Source organism: Periplaneta americana, chromosome 10 (genome assembly GCF_040183065.1).
Source record: "Periplaneta americana isolate PAMFEO1 chromosome 10, P.americana_PAMFEO1_priV1, whole genome shotgun sequence".
Taxonomy (NCBI): Eukaryota; Metazoa; Arthropoda; class Insecta; order Blattodea; family Blattidae; genus Periplaneta; species Periplaneta americana.
The window spans coordinates 98,358,783-98,381,614 of record NC_091126.1 but is presented as its reverse complement, the minus strand read 5'-3'; the positions used below and the strand labels follow the sequence as shown (position 1 = coordinate 98,381,614).

Below are 22,832 nucleotides of genomic sequence, written 5' to 3'. Positions count from 1 at the left end.
ACTGCTCTTAATAGATTTTGCTATTGTACATACCTTGATAATCACAATGTTGTAAAACAGCGGGAAACTCAATAATGGTGGGAAGATACAGCACGCTGGCCAATGCTGTCCATTTAAGATTTTAACTAATGGAAGTTGCACATAATACGATTTGATCCAACACATAATTTTCATCATAGAAAAAAGGCGGGAAAGAATGTGAATTGCTCCGATATGAGATCACAGTCTTATAGAATACCGTCTCAGCTATGCGAAATCGCTTCAAACTAAATTTCGACCGAGGATGTATTTAATACATTTTGAAATGACACTCCACATTTGATGTGCTTCTTGTTTTCAGGAAGTGAAACAACACACAATACAGGCCAGGTCTCGCCTATTAATAGCCCATAGGTGATCAGCAATAATATTTTTACATGACAGGCATAACAAAGTTTATTAACAAATGTCACTAAACATTTAAAATAAATCAATTAAGAAGTAAAGTACCGGTAACAAAATAATTTTACTATAATGGGAGGTGAACTCACAATCTATAGCATGTAGAACAGAAATCTTATCCCTATGCCTCACACATCTCGTATGGTTGACTGCACTGTATATGGACGACTTTAATAAATAAACATCACAGAAATGCCTTCAACTACAGTTCATTTGTATGTGTGACCTGCACAACAGAACTTTGCATTTCTAACAACCAAGAGTGAATGTATGTTGAAAATCTGTCTACTACGAAACAAATTACAACCAAAGTGTTTCAAAATGTTTACAAACTGGCCAAAGAATTAATTAGACCTTTATCCTACCAAGGGTCGTGCACAGTTTTTTCGACCGAGCAGTACACATTTTGGTAAATTACACGAGGTTTCTCTTTTACTGATTGTTGCAGTATTCAGTACCTCCCCCCTACTTTTCTTATAATATGAAACAATAAAAATAAGCACCATTATTGATCTGGGTTTGGTGTAAACTTTTGTTGAATAAGAGTCTGGTTGTTTTCACTGTGTGCGAGCTTTGACGTTTTATTAATTAACACATGTTTTAAATTTGATTATACTTTCTTTCCCATTATTGCAGCATGTTCTGTGACTGAACAGATGTTATTACACATAGTAGAGAGTTAATATTCCTGGATACAAATTTAACCACAACAAAGGCAATTGTAACACAACTGAAGCTCTGTTCTGTAATGGAGTATTTTCAGTCGAAAGATTGGGGTCAGCAAGCTAATACTATGGTATAAATCAGTCTTCCTATCAGTTATTATTGTATTTAGTAGAATGTTATGTTTTATTTAACGACGCTCGCAACTGCAGAGGTTATATCAGCGTCGCTGGATGTGCCGGAATTTTGTCCCGCAGGAGTTCTTTTACATGCCAGTAAATCTACTGACATGAGCCTGTCGCATTTAAGCACACTTAAATATTTAGTAGATGTTGTAAGCAGTGTAGTGCAGTAAAAGTACTGAAGTATACGAGGAAGAAGCAGAAAGGATAAGGAAACTAATTGGTAGTGTAGAATGAGAAGAAAATAATTCTGTATTTTGTATTGGTGTGCACACATATACTGATCAGATCACATAGAAAGATCCAGGGGTGGCTCCTTAAGGTTGTAGCAAGTTTGTGCTACAACCAAAAATTTTAGAAGCCATAAACTGCTTAAAATAAGAGTTGAAGTAATTTAGTTCTGTCTACTAGATCATAGGAACAGGATTAGTTTGTTCAGAAGAATCGTGCAAATCATTTGCAGGAGCCTCTTTGCTGACTTGCTGGAGTGAACGCACATACTTCTTAAGATCTGCTCACACCAACGTGGGACGCAAGAGAGGCAGCAAATGCAAAACCGATGCAAATTATTGTAAGTACAGTGGGATATGAATCCACTCACACCACAGCGACACAGTCCCGCCACCGTTACTACTCGCAGTTTGCTGCAAGCAGCGTTTTCCTGCATTCCGCATTCATTTTGGCAATGGCGACTGAACAGTTAATAGTGTGTGTTAGGAGACATCATGCTATACGACATGAGCAATGAAGATAATAATAATAATAATAATAATAATAATAATAATAATAATAATGGTTTATTTTACCTGGCCGAGTGGAATGTAAGGAAGAGAGATCAGTTGTGGGATGAAATAGGAAAAGAACTGCATGCACTTGGTATTTATTACTGCTTTGTAACTCTTTAGTTTTTTATTTGTGTATACAGAAGGTGAATCCCAAAACTGCGTTCGTATTTTGGTGGGTCCAACAGTATGTCAAATAACAATAGGATACATGTAAAATAGTATATTGTTCTGAATGAAGGGGGAAGAGCAACAGTGAATTGTTCAATAATTGAGCAGTTTGCCCTTCTTCCATTGCTAATTATCAAAAATTATAACACAACGTTTCGAAGAGTGGATCTCTCTTTGTGTTCAGGTAAAAACCTACTGTGGGGATCATTACAAACAGCTAGCGTGTCTGACTGGTCGATGACTATCAGATTGGTGCGAGATATAAAGACGGAAAACCTGATGTCATAAGCTGCTGTAACGTGAAATATAAAGAATAAAAAGAATACCGTGGTTGTAACTAAATTAATTATATGGTACAATAACACAAACAACAAGGAATAATATACACTAATAATCAACAGTGAAAATAATGGAATTATGAAACAGTAGGAATAATGAGCGTTATAATTTGTTATAATTTTTGACAATTAGCAAAGGAAAAAGTCCAAACTGCTGAACTATTTATAATTTTACCAGATTAGAATTATAATAGCTTATATATATATACATTATTTACTCATAAATTTAAATAAACAGATACCAAAAATTACGTTAAAACATGTCATGCTCAATTTCAGAATGCTATAAAGCACGACTAATGTTTTTAAGTTGATGCAAGTTGATTCTTTTAACCGAAATTGATATAAAAGAACGATTTGTATATTGACGTCTATTGTGTAATTGACTTATAATTTACATAATTGGTGTTTGAAACTTGTGTAAATATTAAAAGATGTCATGGGTGGAATATTGTATGCACGAAGTTCTTTTCATTACAAACGAACTTATCTTCAAGAACTCATTATAGGCCTATAATTTGATTTAAGATAAAGTAATGAGTTTTTTCTCACTGCTTATTTTTTAATCCCTACTATAAGCTGAAGATAATTTATTTAATATCAAGTTTTGCGTTAATACACATAATTATAATAGGTCTACAAGGCAAAAACATAATTTAAAATACCCAACTATCGCTTAAGCAAGCATAAGAGATATCTTTATTACGTGATTTCAGAAATTTTAAAGCCCAAAATGTATAACAATTGAATAAACCATTAGTAACTTACGCTAATAATATTAAATTATTGGATAATTTTCCTCAACTATGCAAATAAATTGGTGCCATGAGTCCTAACGCTGTAAATATCAGTGAACAAAAGATGACTCTCCTCTCACACTGAGAAAGTGAGGTAGAATGGGATGTTATGATTTATTTTATTTTTACTTGGTTATTTAACGACGTTGTATCAACTGCGGTGTTATTTAGTGTCGATGGAGTTGGTGATAGCGACTTGGCGAGATGAAGCCGAGGATTCACCATAGATTACCTGACATTCGCCTTAGAGTTGGGGAAAACCTCGGAAATAATCCAATCAAGTAATCAGCCCAAGCGGGAATCGAACCCGGGTCTGAACGCAACTCCAGATCGGCAGGCAAAGCCGACTGAGCTATGCCGGTGGCGCTTTATGATTTATCTCGAACTATGCATTGTTATTGTTAAGTATTATTAGAGCAGTGGTACTCAATCTTTTATGCTAGATTACCCCCAACATATATTTGCATCCCTGAACTGCATTGCAATTATATAAGAATTAACGAAAGACTATGATTGATATACTAAAAATAAATAAATAAATATTATTATTATTATTATTATTATTATTATTATACAATAGTTATTGATACAATAATAATACCACTACTAATGATTTACGTAAAATGTTATTCAAGTAAGGAAAAACAAGAACTGATACATCCCCATTTCTTTGTTTTCCCTGATGACAGAGTCAATATGTAGCTTTGAAATGCCAGTCTACATTTGCTAAATTAAATTTTTACAGTTGTCAAAAGCAATCCTTAGATATATCGCACTAAGAACAGAGGTTCTGTAGCTTTCTCAATTTATGGCACACATAGTGACAAAATTCTACAACTCCATACGTCAACTACAATGACTAACAGTTCAATTTTATTAAGCAGTTAGTTACTAAGAAATTTAATATATATATTCTTTTAACAGTAGCAGTTGGAAAGGATACACATCACTTGAAAAGAAAATTAATTTTAAATGATTTCATACTGTCCTATAGGTGCCAAGGCACACAGTTTGAACAAATGAATTTAAAAAAAAAGTTATTTTATATAAAAGCCTTGCTTATACCGGTGACAGACTACAGTCACTAATCGTGATTATCGACCTAATCATGATGGGGTTTGTAGTGTGTCACCGTCCTGATCGCGATCAGGAGCTAAATCCTGTTCCCAGAACTAGATAATCGTGCTGAGGCACGGCCCAGTGGACGAAAGTAACATTTTAGTAATCTTTGGTTTCGAATCACCTTGATTTATATTATTTAGGAAGTCGTGATAGCTTCTGCTGTGGAATTTTGTTATCCCTTCCATTGCATTATATCAAATAGAAACGAAAATGAATGGCTAGAAAATGAATTTGGCTACTATTAGATGTAGTGAAGAAATTTAATGCAGATGTGAGAAAAGTAAAAAGAAATATATTAACAAATGACAGACGAATTATTCATATTTCATTTACATAGAGAGCAATAGAAGGCTGCTGAAAGATGTTTCATTTCAATAAATAATGGATTACAAACTGGAACTGGTTTCTTTTTCAGATTTTCAATTTCAGTCTCCATTACGATGCTCTCGTGGAGGTTAGGGTTGATTTTAAAAATACGTTTTATTACAAAATAATATCAATTTTTGGCATGATGATATAAATTTTAAAAACGAGAACGATAAAAAGGGGTTTTACTGTACTTCGATAAAATATGTTATCAAAAGAGCTCAAATATTTTTTTGAATAACTGTATATAGAATTCACTTACCTTGTACATTAGTGCCAAATGATTTGACATGCAGTTTTCTCTCCATGGAGGTTTTGTGGAAGCCATTTCTATCATACAGCAACCTACACTCCAAACATCACATGAACGTCCATAATCCTCACCACGCAGCACTTCAGGGGCCATGAAAGCAATTGTTCCTAACAACTGTCCCTGAAACTCTCCAGGCACAGTACTTTGTGACACCAAGCGGGCTGCTGTTCCAAAGTCTCCAATACGCACATGATGCCCAGTGCTGTCAACTAGGAGGTTTGCACCTGCACAAATCAAACACCAGTTCTTTTGTATATGTTTTTTGTATTTAGTCATATTACATACTGGCATCTCGTAAAGACATAGAATCAATTGATAATAAATATTTTGCACTTCAAAGTAAGACATTCTTTTTTTTTAGTTGGTTATTTAACAACACTGTATCAACTACTAGGTTATTTAGCGTCGATGAGATTGGTGATAGCGAGATGATATTTGGCGAGATGAGGCCGAGGATTCGCCATAGATTACCTGGCATTCACCTTATGGTTGGGGAAAAGCTCGGAAAAAACCCAACCAGGTAATCAGCTCAAGCAGGGATCGAACCCGCGCCCTAGCGCAACTTCAGACTGGCAGGCAAGCACCTTAACCGACTGAGCCACGCCGGTGGCGACATTCTTTAATTTGTATTCAATCCCAAAGAATTTATATGATATTTCTGAAAGTGTATTTTATTTTAGGTAACCTTTTCAATCAGACCATTACTTACAATACGACCAAAAACAGGAAAGTAAGAGTTTTACTATACCCTTAAGGTCACGATGCAGAATGTGATTGTCATGTAGATAAGACAGTCCTTCCAGAATCTGCTTGGTGTAGCGAAGTATCACTTCTTCATTGAATGGCCCATATCTACCAAGCATACCTGCTACAGACCCTCCTGCCATCCATTCTACGAACATATTGAAGTGACTTCCCTGCTTTGTGGCACCTAAAATTCGTACTATATTTTCATGCCTCAATTTAGACATTGTCACTATTTCTTCACGTATTCCCAACTCTACAATTGCTTGTTCCTCTTCAGAGTTCCTGCAAAAAGGCACCTAAAGGAAACAAAATTCGGTCACTTTTAACACGTAGTACTCTGAAGTCTATATAGTCTGCATGAAACTTGTCATCAGTCTCAGATAAATGTACAATGAATTCGCTAGCTGAGAAGTCCTTTTTCATGGCAACAATAAATACACTGGAGATGGCAGTTAACAATGTCACATGGAAAAGCTACCAAGTGGTGAACACTTAGAAGGGACGCCTTTATAGACTGCAGGTTGGTACGCGCTTCTAAACCACATAATATACAATGCCTTCCCTCGTGAACTTGGCCAGTAGTCAGTAAACTGGGTATACTGGTACCATCCCAGTGCCTCAGGCTCTGGCTTTCTTAATTATATTTTATACAATACACAATTAAAATTACAATCACAATATGCAGGTACCTTGTCACAAGATGTAGGAAATGATGTCCTTCTATGTCCACATTTGTGACATCTGGAAAGAAAATTGGTATTCACATGCATCAATTCATCTCCTGAAATTGTAGCAATTTCCCTCCTAATACTATCTTTCAGATCTTTCATTGTATGAGGGTCTGTTCTATACACTTTATTATTCAAGTTTTCCCATAGATAAAAATCGCACACAGTCAGATCAGGGGACCATGCAGGCCATAATCTTGCACTAATGATTCTGGCTTAAAAATTCCAAGAATTAATTTAATGAATGCAGCTGTGTGCACTGTGGCAGAATCTTGCTGTAAAAATGCAGACTGACACTCAATGTTGGATAATTGTTCAAAGAATGGTGAGAGTACGGTACTGGTATCTTTTGCTGATAAATTTCTGCATTGATTGTTAGTTCAAAAAAGATAGTACCTATAATTCTGTATGCACTTAAAACACACCGTAACCCAATTTTCTCATCATGCAAGGGAGTTTCAGGCATAAAATCTGTTTTATCTGAGTTCCAATACTTGTTATTCTGTGATTCAACATGGTCATGTAAATGGACCCATGCTTTGTCAGAGAAAAATATTAAATGTGGATCAATTACACCATTAGCAAAACTTTTTTTAAGCTGGACCCCCAGCAAAAGATACTTTTGGTCCTCCAAACTGTTTTTTATGTACACTTGAAAAGTATTATTAACGTGTTAACCTGTGAAGAGGTTATTTCAATAATTTATATAGTTACTCAGAGCCAAGATTTTGTTTAGTATCTGGGGGGGGGGGGGGGAATTAAAATCTATTTGACTATGAAAGAAGTCTTGAGATTTTAATATATATGAAATGAATACAACAAAATTCAATAAAACTAAAATTAAATGACAATAACTTCTTTTTTAAAGAAAAAATACATATAATGCCCAATACATTTCAATACAGTTTTTACATGTTTTCATCTCAAGTCGATCTGAACAATCGCTTTTCCCTTCTAGTCTTTTTAGAGATAAACAATTCAATTACTTCATGCAAGTCAAGTTCCTGTGCCTTCATAAATTCAATACCCAATACATTGAGAGTACTACGTCTTTGTTGACTCATGGTATTTCTTAAATAGTTCTTTGACAATTTCAACTTTGAAAAGGATCTTTCAAAAGTAGATATAGTAACAGAAGTGTGAGAAATAAAAGAAATGCAGTGCATAGTTCTGGTAAGCTTGATGTCAATTTGTAATGCATAGCTCAGTCAACTGTCGGATGAATGCTTTATTTTTAATATCCTTCTTCAGAGCAATTCAGAAACTGTTTAATTGGAATATTAAATCATCACTCAGGCCCTACCCATACTCTAACCAGGATAGATGATTTCTCGAGTCACTTCTTCATCTGTCGCTTTTAATAGAAACAAAAGTGCCAACACTGTAAACTTGCTGTTTATTGTCATACTTTCAAATATGATTTTAATTTCACTGATAATAACTGTATCCAACATAGAACATAATACTGACACATCAAAATGTTTCTCTGGGTCTGTCAGTCTTTCATCTTGTGTCAGTTCATCAGTGTTTCGTAACTTTACTGATTCTTCTGTTCTGAAATTGACATCTGATATTCCAAGAGCTGTGGCAGATAATTTTATATCGTTGAAGTTATTTCGAAACTCAGATAATTTTAAAAAAGGAATTTTCTAGTAGATTTCATGCCCCAAATCAAAAAGATCAAAATTCTTTGTCTAAAGGAAATTTGAAGAATTATTGTGTGCAAGACTGTTTGGAAAACAAACACAAAACTTTCCAACGGTTTCCTCAAACCAGTTCCTTCATATCTTTCACAGGTTTTCTTGGAAAATAACAGAATTTTTTAGCTTTCATGACCACAACATACGAGTATCTCAATGATTTCACAGAATCAATCCTTGAACACCAACGTGTTGCACAAAAACTTTTCGGAGAAAGAGAAAACGATGCCAGTAATTCCCATCCCTTTATCCTTTCACTAAAAAATGAATACAGTTTTTCAACAATATCACAAAAGTTGGTATTTTCAAGAATACCACACACTCCATCATTCACTACTAGTTTTAAATTATGTGCAGCATAATGTACATATTTTTCAGTTTTCTATTTTCACAATTCTTGTCTTTACAACACTACATGCCTGACAGCTGCTGCATCATTGTAACTCTGATCTCTACACCTCGCCAACACCAACCACTTTTCTTTCAATCCTTCCAAAATTACTTTTTCTAGTCCATTTGATGTTTGATCTTGAATCTCATTGAACCCCAAAACACTCATTTATTTTTATGTTGATAGGCTTTCCTGATGAATCTTTTGAAACTGTTACATATCTAATGACTTGGGATAATTTATTAGTTCGGAAAATATTTGAGTAGTGTCCATTATCTGAGAAAAAACTGAGCAGACTTTACCTACATCTTTCAGTATTTTATATTCAACTTTCTGGGCCAGTAACTGTATTATTTAATTTTGGATTGTCGAACTTAAATACTTATGATGAAAGATGAGTGAAACAGACAAAAATTCTCTCCAGCACCAGAATTTGAACCTGGGTTTTCAGCTCTACGTGTTGACGCTCTATCCACTAAGCCACACCAGATTCCCATCCCGATGCCAGATTGAATCCTCTCAGATTAAGTTCCACCTCTTGGGTTCCCTCTAGTGGCCTACCCTCATGCACTGCGTCATAGATTTATGTATGTGTGGACATTGTGCCACTGTGCTAACAAGTAACAAAGAGGTACCCACAGAAGCTGCATTAACACCAATGCAGTCCCACTATATTTTTCACTGCTTATGATACATGGAGTCCCTCAGTGTAAAATTCTCCAAAGATAAAACAGTCCCTCAATCAGATCTCCGGGTAGGGACTGCACTGACAGATGCCAATAATCGTACTAAAGTATTTATTTGGAACACTAATAACTTGTAACACTTACACAAACACTTCAGAAAAATCACACTAATAACACAACTTTTAACACTTCGAACTTTTAAGTAAACACTTCAGAAACATCTATTTCTTGTACAGATCCAGAAACAAAATTTGAACCACCTGAATTTTGTTTCTGTGTCAGTACCAACAAGAGCTCTGTCTGACATGACAGGGAAGTGAAAGTTAGAACATGGGAGAAGCAAGAACACAAGATATGAGAGACAATATATGCGTAGGCAGGGGTAGCACTATGGTCAGCTGTGAGCAAGTTTGAACATCAGAAAACAAAGTCACAAAACATGCGAGACAACAGGACATCGGCTGGATAAGTTATAGCAAAACGACTGGCTGAGTTCACCAGGAAATGCACTGTACAACTACTGAATAAACTAGCAAATCCATCTGGATGACCAGTGAGATGCATGGTGGCAAAGCGTAAGTTTTACTGGCAATAATTTTATACAGATAATACTCAGCATGGTACGTCTGATGATTGTACTGTGAAGCCAGAGAAAATATGACTGTCAGGCTTCTGTTACTGGTAAATAAATAATACTCAGCATGGGTGGAAAGTAGAAGTCATGAATGATGTATGTGAATGAGACTGACTAGAAGCTTCAAGCAGATAACTTAAATAATAGGTGGTACAGGTATGCAATAAAAGAGTTATTTATTATGTACACACCAGACCATGGAGGCGTTACCACATCCTCTGCCACATATTTCAATTTACATTTACACACAGATACACACACATACACAAAAATACACAAATTTGATAAAAAAATGTTCCGAGGCCCAACTTCAATTTCAAATTACTTAGATCAGTGAGACCAATTATTTTCTTCACAAAATTTGAGTAACACATACTGTGTAATAGCTAAAGTATTCCATATGCTTTGACTTCATGAAAATAAATAGTGATTAGAAATATATGCAAATGCATATTTGTATCAGAACAGCATATCTTAATGAAACTTTGTAATTACAGGTTTCATGTTAAATTAAGAAGATTGACAAGTAGCTGTTCGTGCATATTTTTATTACTATTTTTTTTTCTTTTTGTAGCGAAAATGGTTTTCTAGTTTTATGGACTTTGGTCAAATATGTACCGTAACTCGTTGAAAGTCACGTTGGCATTGCTGGGAAGTTGCTATTAGTAAGTTTGGCAATGCTGTGTGGTGGCGGGAAAAATGCGTTAGTGTGTGGCATGGCTGTGGTAAGTGATTTCTCTTTGTGTTGAGGTAGACCAATTCACATCTCTGTGTCAACCATACCAGTGCAGTTTGCAGTCCATTGTGGTGCATTCTAAGATAGAAATTGTTAGTTTCTATGCTTTTGTGTATAAATTTGAGATTGTTTATTGATGAAAACTTTCAAAATGCCGAAAGAAAGAGCCAGTAAAAGGTCGTTGGTTTACGAATGGATAAGAGATTATCCATGCTTGAGCTACGATGAAAATGTTGTATTCTGTCAGCTATGCAAAAAAGAGGTGAGTGTATTTTTTATGTATTATAGACTATAAGTGCTGCTGTTGGGGAAGTGAGCTTAATATTTACCGAATTTTGACTTGGTTAGGTTGTGTTAATCAGACTCGCATTCGGAGATTCTGGCTTCATATCCCATGATCGACTGGCGTCATTCTGTATAACTGAAATAAGAGAGGTATGGCATTTTAATTTTGAAATACATAATTTATTTGTTGCTCTAAAATTTCTTCTGACATTAACTCTTGCTCATTCCAGGTTGTGTTTCAGGTACTAAACTCAATTGATGATGGGGCTGCATATGTTGCAGTTGCGAAACAAGCCATGGCTTCACCCAGTGTGCATAAGAAGCTTGCATATATAAAATCAAATTTTTACATTCTTTCCAGCAGCATCAAGCAATTGGAAACGCAGGGCTTGCAGCTTAGTAAAGCTTTGAAGGTGCTTGATGCTGTAATCAAATGTGTGGATGCAGCTGGTGGTAAAGGTGAGGTCATCAAAGAGAAAATGGCAATCGTCCTTGCTAAGATTAATGGACTAAAGAAGATGAGGGAAATTAGCAAAGTGCTTCAAGGGTACGACAGTGATGTGGATGCTGAACATACCATATTGCCGAATTATAAGTTTTGTCCCCTCACATCATGTGATGTGGAAAGAACTTTTTCTATGTACAGTTCATATTCACTGACAGGAGAAACAAGTTGAATCCTGATAATATGAAAAGGATTATTGTATCACAAAGTTTTACATAATTATGTCCTATAAAAGAAAATTGTCTGTGTAAAATTAGTTTCAATTAAATTAGCAATAGCCATTAAGGCTGTGACTAAGAAATTACAGTGATTGTGTTTTTCTTTAAGCCCAATAATTTGAATATTTCCTATTATATGACTATAGTGTTTTGTTTTTCATTGGATTCTATATTATAGTAAGTTTGCCAGCTTTTCAGTTTTTAGTGCATAAATGTGCATATTTCGGCATTTTAGTGCATATTTTCATGCATATTTTAGGTTTTTAACGCATGTATTTCTCAACACTAATAATAAACTATAGTATCTCAACCATTTCATGAAATAACTTTCGTTTTCCAGTTTTTCTGCTTTACTTTTTCCATACATACATATACAGGGTGTATCTAAATTGGTGTCAAATATTTCGGGGACATGTTCCTAACATCAAAACAATTAAAAAAGTTAATAAGAACATGGGTCTGAAAACCATTCGTTAGGGAGTTATTAAAGGATTTGTCCGTTCATTGACCGCTGATTGTTTGACGGTTTTTTTGTTTGTATTTTGTAGAGGAAAGAAATCAGAAGAAAATGTATTCTGTGAGTGAACAGAACGAAATGATTTGCATCATTTAATTGATGATGTGCTTCTGGACGTCATCCAACGAATGTATTTTAACACGATGCTGCTCCAGCTCATTTCAGTCTGATAGTTCGTAACTTTTTAATGATCGATTTCCCCAAAGATGTATTGGTCGAAGGGGATTCATTGCATGGCCTGCTCGATCGCCTGATTTGATTCCAATGGATTTCTTCGTCTGGGGACATTAAAGTCCCTGGTTTATGCGACTCCTGTACTTAATGTTGATATTCTGAGAGCGTATCCAAACTGGATTTCACGAAATACGAAACACTCCAGAAATTTTCAACAGAGTATGCCAGAGCATGTAACGCAGGTTTAGGGGACATATCGAAGCAGGAGGAAGCCACTCTGAGCAATTTTTGTAACATTAAATTTTGTCTTGTAACTCTGAAATAAATTATTTTGAGACCAATATTCATATGAACTTTTTGTAATGTCTTGGTGTTAAGAACATGTCCCCGAAATATTTGACACCAATTTAGATACACCCAGTATACATGCATGTGCACACAGGCATGTACATACATGTACTCAAGCAATGAACACACATATGTAAGTATGTTCATAGGGATTTTTTTTTTTGAGGCACATAAGGATGATTATACAGAATATTTAATTCATTTGTTCCTGCTTAACACTGTCGGGGTCTAGTTTTCATACACACAGTTCACAAAATCTCCTGCATTTTAACTTAAAACTTATAATTACACATTTGCAAAACAGGAAGTCCTTTGTTTGTTTTTTTTTTTTTACAACGCACAGTGGTTCATTTTCCCGACTTCCTGGCCAAAACCCCAAAACTGAAACATAACAGACGAGGGTTGTTTGTTGTTTAAGTTGAAGAGGAAGGACAGGGCTTGTAAAGATCGTATGTCTTATCTCTCATCTCCAGTCCTGTGCTTCTAGACACGTGGCTGAAAATGCGCTTTGTTGGATAATGCAGTTGCTGAGTTTGCGTGGTGAAAGAAAGGTCGTTTTTAAAGTGTTACAAATAAGTGATATAAGTGTGAAACTAAAAGCTGAAGCATGGATTCTATTCCTGGAGGTATGTAGAATATTTGTACATAGTTCTAATTAATTATCTAATTAACTAACGGCATTTAGATATTAAATAATATAATCACGTTGATTGTGGTTGAAAATGTGAAAGCGGCAGATTACGGAGGTTAAAAGTTACCGGTCCTGTGAGATCCTGTTAAGTTTCTCATTACAAATCATACCTATATGGATGCTTTTTATGTACCAATAAAGAAAGTCTGCCTCCAACTGCCACTGGGCCCACTAGCTCGAATTTAGTTTTGAAGTGCGAACAACATCTTTGCATTGTAATACATTAGTCCTCCATCAATATATTAAAAATTGAATTATTTTTGTAATTCGTTTCAGGATCTGAAAGTCATCACATAAACCTCACTAGACGTAAATTATTTACCATACTACAGGAACGTTCATTATCTAATTTTGAAGAACAGTGCGATTATTTAAGAGAACGCATTAGAATCATAACCAATTTCCCTGCAACACCATCTGATGAACTAAAGAATGTGTTAAAACATTTAATATCTAATTTTAAAACCAGATGGCAACAGTCATCACAGAATAAAGAGTGGCTTGAAAAATCTATAAGTTTTCCAATATGCATTACTAAAACACAAATGAGGGGCGGGCGTCCATTATTAGAATTTAGTGAAAGTAGTGTGTGTTCTAAAAGACGAAAAATACAGAAATTAAGACAAACAGTAGGTCCTTCAGAACTTCCATATACCACACAAATGAGTCTTCGTGAAACAGGAGAGGTTCATGCTGCTGCTGTAATAAAAGATGTACAATTTTCAACACCAACCAGGGCCTCAAAATACAGAAAAGCTTATAAATTAAGTTCAGAGCATTGTGTATCTTTATCTGGAGCAAAACCATTGTCCATTCTAGTTGAAGCTAAATTAACATAATTCCAATATAATCTGATTAGGTCTGTGGCTAATGAATCTAACGCCCACATATTTCCGCCATCCAGAAAGGTGCTAGAAGCAAAAAAGACATGTTATCCCGATACCAGTGTCATTAAAATAACAGAAAAGTCTGCTGAAACTGAGCTGCAAGCATTGTTAGACCATACACCAGAAAGAATATTGAAAGTCCAAGAAGACATTATAAACACTTAAACTGTAAATGAGAAGCAAAATTTACAACTTATTTCGAAGTGGGATTGTGACGGAAGTTCTTGCCACAAGGAATATAAACAACATTTTGCGGAAAAAGATACATCAGACGCCAGCCTTTTTGTAACATTATTCGTGCCATTACAGATGATAACACACAATAACAAAATTGTATGGCAGAATCCCCGACCTTCATCACCCCGTTTTTGTAGACCAATTAGACTCCAATTCATCCACGAATCTAAAGACATTATAGTGACAAATGGAACACATAGAACAACAAATACATTGTCTGCAGCTTTCCTCAATCTCTGAAGGGGGACATACTGTTACAGTAACACATGAATTAATACCAACAATGGTAGAGGGAAAAGTCTGCAATGCAGCAACAGCCACGGACTCTGCTCATAGGTGCCATTTGTGTGGTGCGACATCAAAAACTTTCAACAATATTGATGACATGCTAACAAGGAAAGTAGATGCATCACACATAAAATTTGGCCTTTCGAAACTGCATGCTTGGATACGTTTATTTCAATGTCTTCTCCATCTCTCTTATAAGCTTGATATCAAAAAATGGCAAATAAGAACAGGTGAAGAAAGAGAGACGTTGAACAGAAATAAAGTAAGAATTCGACAAGGATTCAAGGAAAAACTGGCCCTCGATGTAGATAGTCCAAAGCAGGGATATGGAAGTAGTAATGATGGCAACACTGCAAGGAGATTTTTCGAGAACTCTGCGGTATCATCAGAGATTACAGGTGTAGATGAAGAAATTATAACAAGATTTCGGGTTATTTTACAGACACTATCAAGCAGTTATGCAATTGATGTAGATAATTTCCAGGTATACACTCTTGAAACAGCTAGAAAATATGTAAATAGATATCCTTGGTACTATATGCCAACAACAGTACAAAAAATTCTAATTCATAGCCCACATATTATTTCATCAGCTTTGTGCCCATAGGTCAACTGTCTGAGGATGCTCAAGAAGCTCGTAATAAAGACATTAGGAAATATAGAGAAGGGTTTTCTCGAAAATCGTCTAGGGAAAATACAATGCAAGACGTTTTCAATCACCTTCTAGTATCATCCAATCCATACATCACTAGCCTTAGAAATCTCCCAAGAAAGAAACTGAAGCATACGTCAGCGGATGTCATATCACTTCTGTCATCTCCAGATGCATCTACATATCTAGACGTGTCCACTCAGGCCCCTGATGAAGATGACTCCGCAGACTCTGATGGTTGCGAGTGAAAGAGGTACTGTACTGTACACATATTATATATATCTAACTTATAGATATATGTATATAGGTATCTGTATATAGCCTATAGATAAAATAGACTATAACTTTGAATATTCTTAGAAGCAATGAAATGATCATCCACGCCATAAAGCATTTACTGTAGCTATTTATGTGCATTTACTCGATTTCTCATTCTTAATTATATGTTACATTCAAATTAATTCAAACGTCTCTAGAGGTTTTGCCCAAGAAATTGGGAAAATGAACCACTGTGCAATGGGAGAATCCTTGAAACATGACCATTGGAAGCCTGTCAAGAGTTGTTGCAAATCTCTAATTTTATAACTTCAGTTTTAGGGGCTTCAGTGTGCTAAAGTTTTTAGAGTATTCTTAAGCTGGAAAGATAGTTTGAGGTTATGTTCTAATGCCATCGTCCTCTTCTTCAATTACAGTATGATTGTTTTTCTAAATAATAAATGTACATATTGGTTTTTGAGGAATTTTATTCATGAAGCATTCGACGGTGCATATTTTGCAAAAGTGTTGCATATAACCACCACCTATTTTTATGTGTATGCGCATATGCATGCAAGTGAGTGTGCAAATAATTAGGAACTAAAGTGAGATGAATAAAAGATAAGAAGAGACTAACTGCCACTGCTGCAGTCAAGAGTCAAGTGGTCTTTTCCCAAAACATATAGTTGTAAGCCAGTGTCAGAATTCACTTCACCCTTTTGAAATATGAAAATGAGATGTTCTATGTGACATAATAATAAAGCAATTCCTGCTATTACTAAACGTCATCAAAACATTACTCTCATAAATTAAAATTTCTGCCAAAGAAAAAATGATAAAATCACCATAATTTATTGCAAGGCCCTCAGGCTTGTTCCAGGTAAACACATTGATAAAATTTTGAAATGTTTCTTTATGCAAGTCTTTCAAGAGCTTTTAATATTGTTCAACATTTCTTTCGCTTGTAAGAAAATTGGTCTGTAATGTAGCAATATGGACGCTAATCTGTTTCAATCTATTCTCAGTATGTGTTATTTTAAATTAGTTCTTTATTGATATACAGAGTTCCTGTACAGACTGGCCACAGGTAATCATGTTCCATCAGCTTAATGACGGTATTGAGGAACACCTGTTCCGAGGAAGCTAAACAGTAAAGGGTGGAGTGGGCAGATCTGTGTAGGGAAGCATGTGCAGACGTGTCCATAAGCTTGTGTGTGACTATTCATCACTGCCAAAGATTTTGTTAGGTAGAGGCTGGAGTAGGACTGCTCTGCATAAGAACATTCTGTATAATTAAATGTAAATTGATTATTTTTAATTTTAGAAAAGACGATGGTAATGGTCATGATGATAATGATAATAACGATAACGATAATATTAATAATAATAATAATAATAATAATAATAAAAATTATAAAACAGAATACTTGTTTCACAGCCATCAGTGTTCCAGTTGCCACATCTCGAGCCTGGTAACATGAACTAAAAGCTCCTGTCCCAAGCAAATGCCCACGCTTCCAATCAAGGCCTTCCAAGTAGGAACTGCATTTCATTCCATCCTCCATATTCTGTAATATATGCATGTTACTGTCAGCAATTGAGTGTACATAAAAAAAAACACATACTTGAAACATAAAGGAATAAATACCTCGTCCTGAGGATGAATTGCTGAAACATCAGTTTCTAATGGTGAGTTAAGGCCTGGGATGGAAGGTATTTCACACTCATTCTGGTTTCCAAGGTCACTTAAGTCTATAGGAATAATTAGTTCCTCCGACATGTCTTCTAGAAACTCGTTCACATGGTGAGAAGCTTCACGGACCTCCTGGAGAGGCGTGCTGTGAGGGGCAGTAGGTGTGGTTGGAGTCCTCACCTTTGACCAAAAACCAGTTCGTGGTTCCACATTCCGGTGGCAATCTGACATCTGTCGACTTTCACCATCTTGTCCAAGAGGACTGCAGATATCTCGGTAAATGCCATTTAGCTGTGGTTTGGTGGGAAGAAGTTCGTCAAGTTTCCTGCCTGTGAAAATACTAAGTAACTTCGAGCCTGAATTGCCCCACCGCCTTGATGATAGCTGAATAGGGGAGATACCTGGTAGATGTTGAAATTTCACAGGTTTCTTGTGCTTTGCTTTTGATAAATCCAGAGGTAGATCTTTTGGGCGGGGCAGTGATATATCTGAACCTCCAGTCTGGCAGCCTGTATCCATTACCTTTGTTGACTTCGTTGTTGTGGGCAAGTGCAAGGACTTCAGAATGGGGCTCTGTTGAGGGGAGTCTTGTAGCATTACTCTTCCATGTTGAGATTCTTGATGGACGTGGCTCTTCTCAGATGTTGCACAACGGGTCGCCTTGACCTTTTTGGATCCCTGGCAGACTACTTGTGACTGTGAACCACTTTCAGTTGCTGCCTGGTTCAAACGTTTTCTTAAACGAGTTTGCAGGGTGGGATCCAGACCTGACAACATCTCTAGCACCTGGTTGAACACACCTCGCTCCCTAGCTGTCATACTGGATGAAATAACGAACACATGTCTTGCCAACTTGGCCACTGCACTATGGGGACTTCGTAGGGCTTTGAACGCAAATTCCACTACTGTGATCAAGCGATTGTAGTTGTGTAATTTGTACCCTGATTCATTTGGATACAGTGGAACATACTGCAGCCAAAACTCATCTGGAAAATCTTGAATGAGGTGATCCAGCACTATGAGACGTCCTGCCAGCCACTGCCAAGTTACTGTATCAAAGCTCCAGTCCTCCAACACACAATCCAACACCAGTTCTAGTCCATCTAGACCCTCTACAGATCGATTTTCGGTGACATGTCTGCCTAGAGCAAGTTCTCCATTCTGTCCTTTTGCTAGCTCCACCAGAACCTCAGCACTCAGATGCGCAGTGCGGCGATTTCTGTCAGCACATTTGAGAAGCAGAGTTCTCACAATCGGCCGAATTAAATCCTTCAATTCGTCCAGCTGACATTTTGTGCGACAGTCTGCATAGCTCAGCAACACTCTAAAGCAGCGCTGTAAGAAAACACATTCATTGAAATATATTATCTTATAGCATTTTGCACATAAGGTAGAGAGACATTAAATAGTAGGCCTACAAGAGGACATAAAGACTAATCTTAACAAATGTCTTTAACTTGAACATTTATCTGTATTTTTAACACTTAAGTACTGTATTATGCCTCAATTTATAGTGGAAATAAAGAAGTTTATTAACTGAAAGCTATCCTTCTGTTATGAACTTTATCCTCAAATAAAAAGTCTACACACTGAATATTGAATTACATAATGTAAAATAAGGGAGAAAGGAACTGGCCACACTACCTATTATTTCCTGGCTTAGTTGCCTCATGAGTGATGCTTTATTGGTTTCACTTACGTGGTTCAAACTTGTCTTCGGACAGTTGACTAAACATCAACAATGTAAAATACTAAACACAATAAAATTATGTAATACAATTTTCTTCATTTGTTTCCTTAGTCGACAAAAACACATTTAAATATCGAGGTAATGGTTTCATTATTCAGTAGTACTGTTACATTACTTTTGTTCAAGGGCACGAATTATGTCTGGACAAAACGTTTAAGTGTGTTTAAGAAAAAAGGAATTTCTCACAAACATTATACAATATACACAGTGGAAGAGAAATAACCCTGCAGCTTTGCAGAGCGGAGTTGGTCAAATTGAGTATAACAAAAAATGTCTAATACCATATCAGTGGGAAGTTTAGGGGAGACTGTTGTACCTTTGACATAGTGTACCTTTGAACACTTGGAACTTTTTTGTACTAACAATGCCATTCTGTGGTTGCCGTTGATACTAGTTTGTGAAGTAAATTCCAGAATACGCTAGTGTTGTAGTTAGAGGTTTTTCCTCACAGCCATTTTGTCTTAGTCATCAAGTTAAAAGTTTTGAGCACTGAAAACGAACATTTTGTTGCCTCAGTTTTTATATATTTGTGTTCATGCTTTGTTTAACTTCAAATATTTGATATCACAGCTTGGTTGTCTACAATATTGTGAGCAATACATTGTAATAAGTATTCTTGTTGAACCTAACCTAAACCTAGAAGTATGCTTTTTTTCTAAAGCAGACATAGTCTTGTACCTTTGAACACTATTACATAATGTGCCTCTGAACACTGTTCATAGGTACAAGATGTTAGTAAATAATTATATAGACACTACCATCCTATCATAATAAGTTCTTAACATAAAAAGTAACATGCGTAATTATTCGTCACTTGAATTTTTACCAAATTTTAAGTTATTTTTTATTACTGTGTATACCACTTCAATAATTCCAAGAAGTAAAACTGGCAAAACGAGGGATCATATTGATACAGATGCAATGAATGCTGTAATTGCTGCAATTACCAAGCAAACGAATATCATTGCGCAAATCCTGCAAAGTTCATAAAGTTAAATTGGGGACTCTTCATAAAAAACATGTTAAAAATTACAAAAACTCGGGGTCAAGTGAACCACTTTCATACAATATTCGCTGTGATACAAGGAAAGTTTTCTCTGAAGAGGAAGAGGAAGCATTGGTTGGTTATTTAAAAACCTGTGCTAAAATGAATTTTGGTTTGAGTAAGAAATCTGCTAGAGAATTGACATACAATTGCAAATAAAAAGAAGGCTGTATGTCAGTGGGATGTTAATGAGATAGCTAGGAAGGAGTGGATGCATCTATTCATGAAGTGACACAAAAACAAAATCTTTTTAACAAAACCAGAGGATGTCTTGTAACAGATCGCCCACTCCCAGTTAATGCAATGCCAAATGAAAGTGTGCCTAACACATCAGAAGCTACTCTGTCTGTTTAGTCAACACTATAAACACACCAGACCACTAATTCGTTATTGCAAGTTGAATTATACCTCACACATCCATCAACACCAGTGGAAGAGGCATTGAATAGGCAAACTAGCTCTATTTCTCCAGTGGAAATATGGTCCTACCCCAAGAAGTTCTAATAATAGAGGAAGAAAACCATGAAGAACAAGGATTAAGATAAATAGTTCTGAAAAAGAAGAAATAAGAATGAGGTATGAGCAACAACAACTTACAACAAAAGTAAAGTCAAGGAAAAAAAAAAAAAAAAGTAAGAAAGTTACGAAAAAGGTTCTACAGAATGATTCAGAAAATGATGATTTAGGAGTTATGGTTTTGCAAGATAGCAGCAATGGATATGATGAAATGGTGACTGACATTTTGCAAGATGTAGATGAATTTAAAAACGAATGTAGATGAATTTGAAAACGAAAGGGGGATTTCAAAGTGATAATTACGAGGTTGGTGACTTTGTGTTAGATCAGTTTTTAAAGAAAAGAACATCCCTGATCATTGCGTAGGAGAAATATTAGAATCTGATAATGTGGCTACTGAATATCAGGTGAAATATTTGAAAAGAATAAAGGAAATAAATTTATCTATGGCAGTGAGGGCATTTTTGACGTTAATGAAGTAGATATCGTTATGAAACTACCAAACCCAGTGAAATATGGTACCTCCTGATGACAGAAAGGACAACTTATTTTTTAAGTTGATTTCTGCAACAGCCCTGAATTTAATTTAAAGTGATTATATGACACTGGAGATGTCATTAATTTTTTCATTTCATTTTTCAAATTAAATTCTGATGACAATGGACAGACTGATGCTTTCTGGAACTTTTTCATTAATATAAACTTGTATTATGATATGTGATGAACAATTTTTCTTAAGTTTCCTTAAAAATTCACTTAAGCAACGATGCGTTCAAAGGTACATGAGGGTGTGTTCAATGGTACATGATCATCATGTACTTCTGAACAAATTTTCAAATTTTTGTTTTTCTTTGAAAGTTGAAAATGTGTTGTCTAACATGCATATTAGAGACATGGTTTCATAAAGAATATGCTTTTTGTCTTATTGTATGTATTTGTAACTTGAAATAAATAAATATAAATGATTTATATTTAGAATAAACAAAATTGTTCAAAGGTACAACGGTCTCTCCTATAGTTTTCGAAATAAAAACTTTTTTTTTTCTTTTCGAAAACTTTAACTTTGTTGTTGTGGATAATTACTATTCATAGGATCTTGATTTCTATCAATACCAATAGAAAATGTAATAAAGAATATATTTTTCTTTGTCGTATTTCAATGGAATGGACGGTTTTCATGTAAATTAAATAGAAAGTATTGCAAATTTGTTGCATGGCTAACAAGACTAGACGCGGCAACACTGATAAGCTATTCTCAACTTTCTTTCGATAGTCAAGGTCGTCTTGTCTCAGTATTGCATGATCTTCTGATCTTAAGTGGAGTTAGCGTATTGCAACTGGCGTGCCATTCTATGTGCGTATGCAGAAAGATTTCTGGTAGGATTAGTAAATATTGTAAATAGTGAACTCAGTGATTTTGAAAGTGTTAGTTGAAAACAGCAAACATATGTGTCAAAATATTGTAAATAATAAGGTCAGTGTTTATGGAAGTGCTAGTTAAAATATTGTAAATAGTAATCTCAGTGTCTGTCAAAGTTCTGGTGTTAGTAATACGTGGACAATGCATAAAAGCACCAAAAAACACAGTGCTGAGATAATAAAGTTTAACAGGGTTAATAACAGTTCCACCACAGTATCTATAACTCACCTGAATTGACTCACCATGCAAGTACCAATGAGCCATCCCTGTGAAGAGAGGCCTTTGCCCAACATGGGACATTACAGCTATATCATTCATTCATTACCCAGTGCAGACATATTCATCACTGTCTGCTAGCTGGTCTGTGACACAGGCAGTGTAATTCGAACATTTCACAATCAGGGTCGACAGCAACCTGATGAAATTGTTGACTGGGAAGAGGAAATTTTAAATTTGGTCGAGATAAACCTTAGCTGAAGCAGTTGTTTGATTTTGCAATACGAAGCCTTTTGTTTAAATTTCACATCAGAGGAGTTCAATGCCTCTGTGTGGTA

The 22,832-nt window shown here is 35.6% G+C and overlaps 1 protein-coding gene across 4 annotated transcripts in view; it reads right to left on the bottom strand.

Moving 5' to 3' along the window:
• The window catches only part of LOC138707924 (mitogen-activated protein kinase kinase kinase 1-like), a 138,469-nt gene that overhangs the window by 7,448 nt on the left and 108,189 nt on the right, over window positions 1-22,832 (bottom strand). The window contains exons 11-14 of one of the 4 annotated variants that reach the window (XM_069837988.1): window positions 17,503-18,882; window positions 17,282-17,422; window positions 5,924-6,218; window positions 5,125-5,399 (exon numbers count right to left, since the gene is read on the bottom strand). In XM_069837988.1, the coding sequence (XP_069694089.1) occupies window positions 5,125-5,399; window positions 5,924-6,218; window positions 17,282-17,422; window positions 17,503-18,882 (2,091 nt within the window). Of the gene's footprint in view, window positions 1-5,124; window positions 5,400-5,923; window positions 6,219-6,611; window positions 6,664-11,126; window positions 11,219-17,281; window positions 17,423-17,502; window positions 18,883-22,832 lie in introns of those variants that run through there. The other 3 variants (XM_069837989.1, XR_011334447.1, XM_069837990.1) reach the window with 3 other exon arrangements.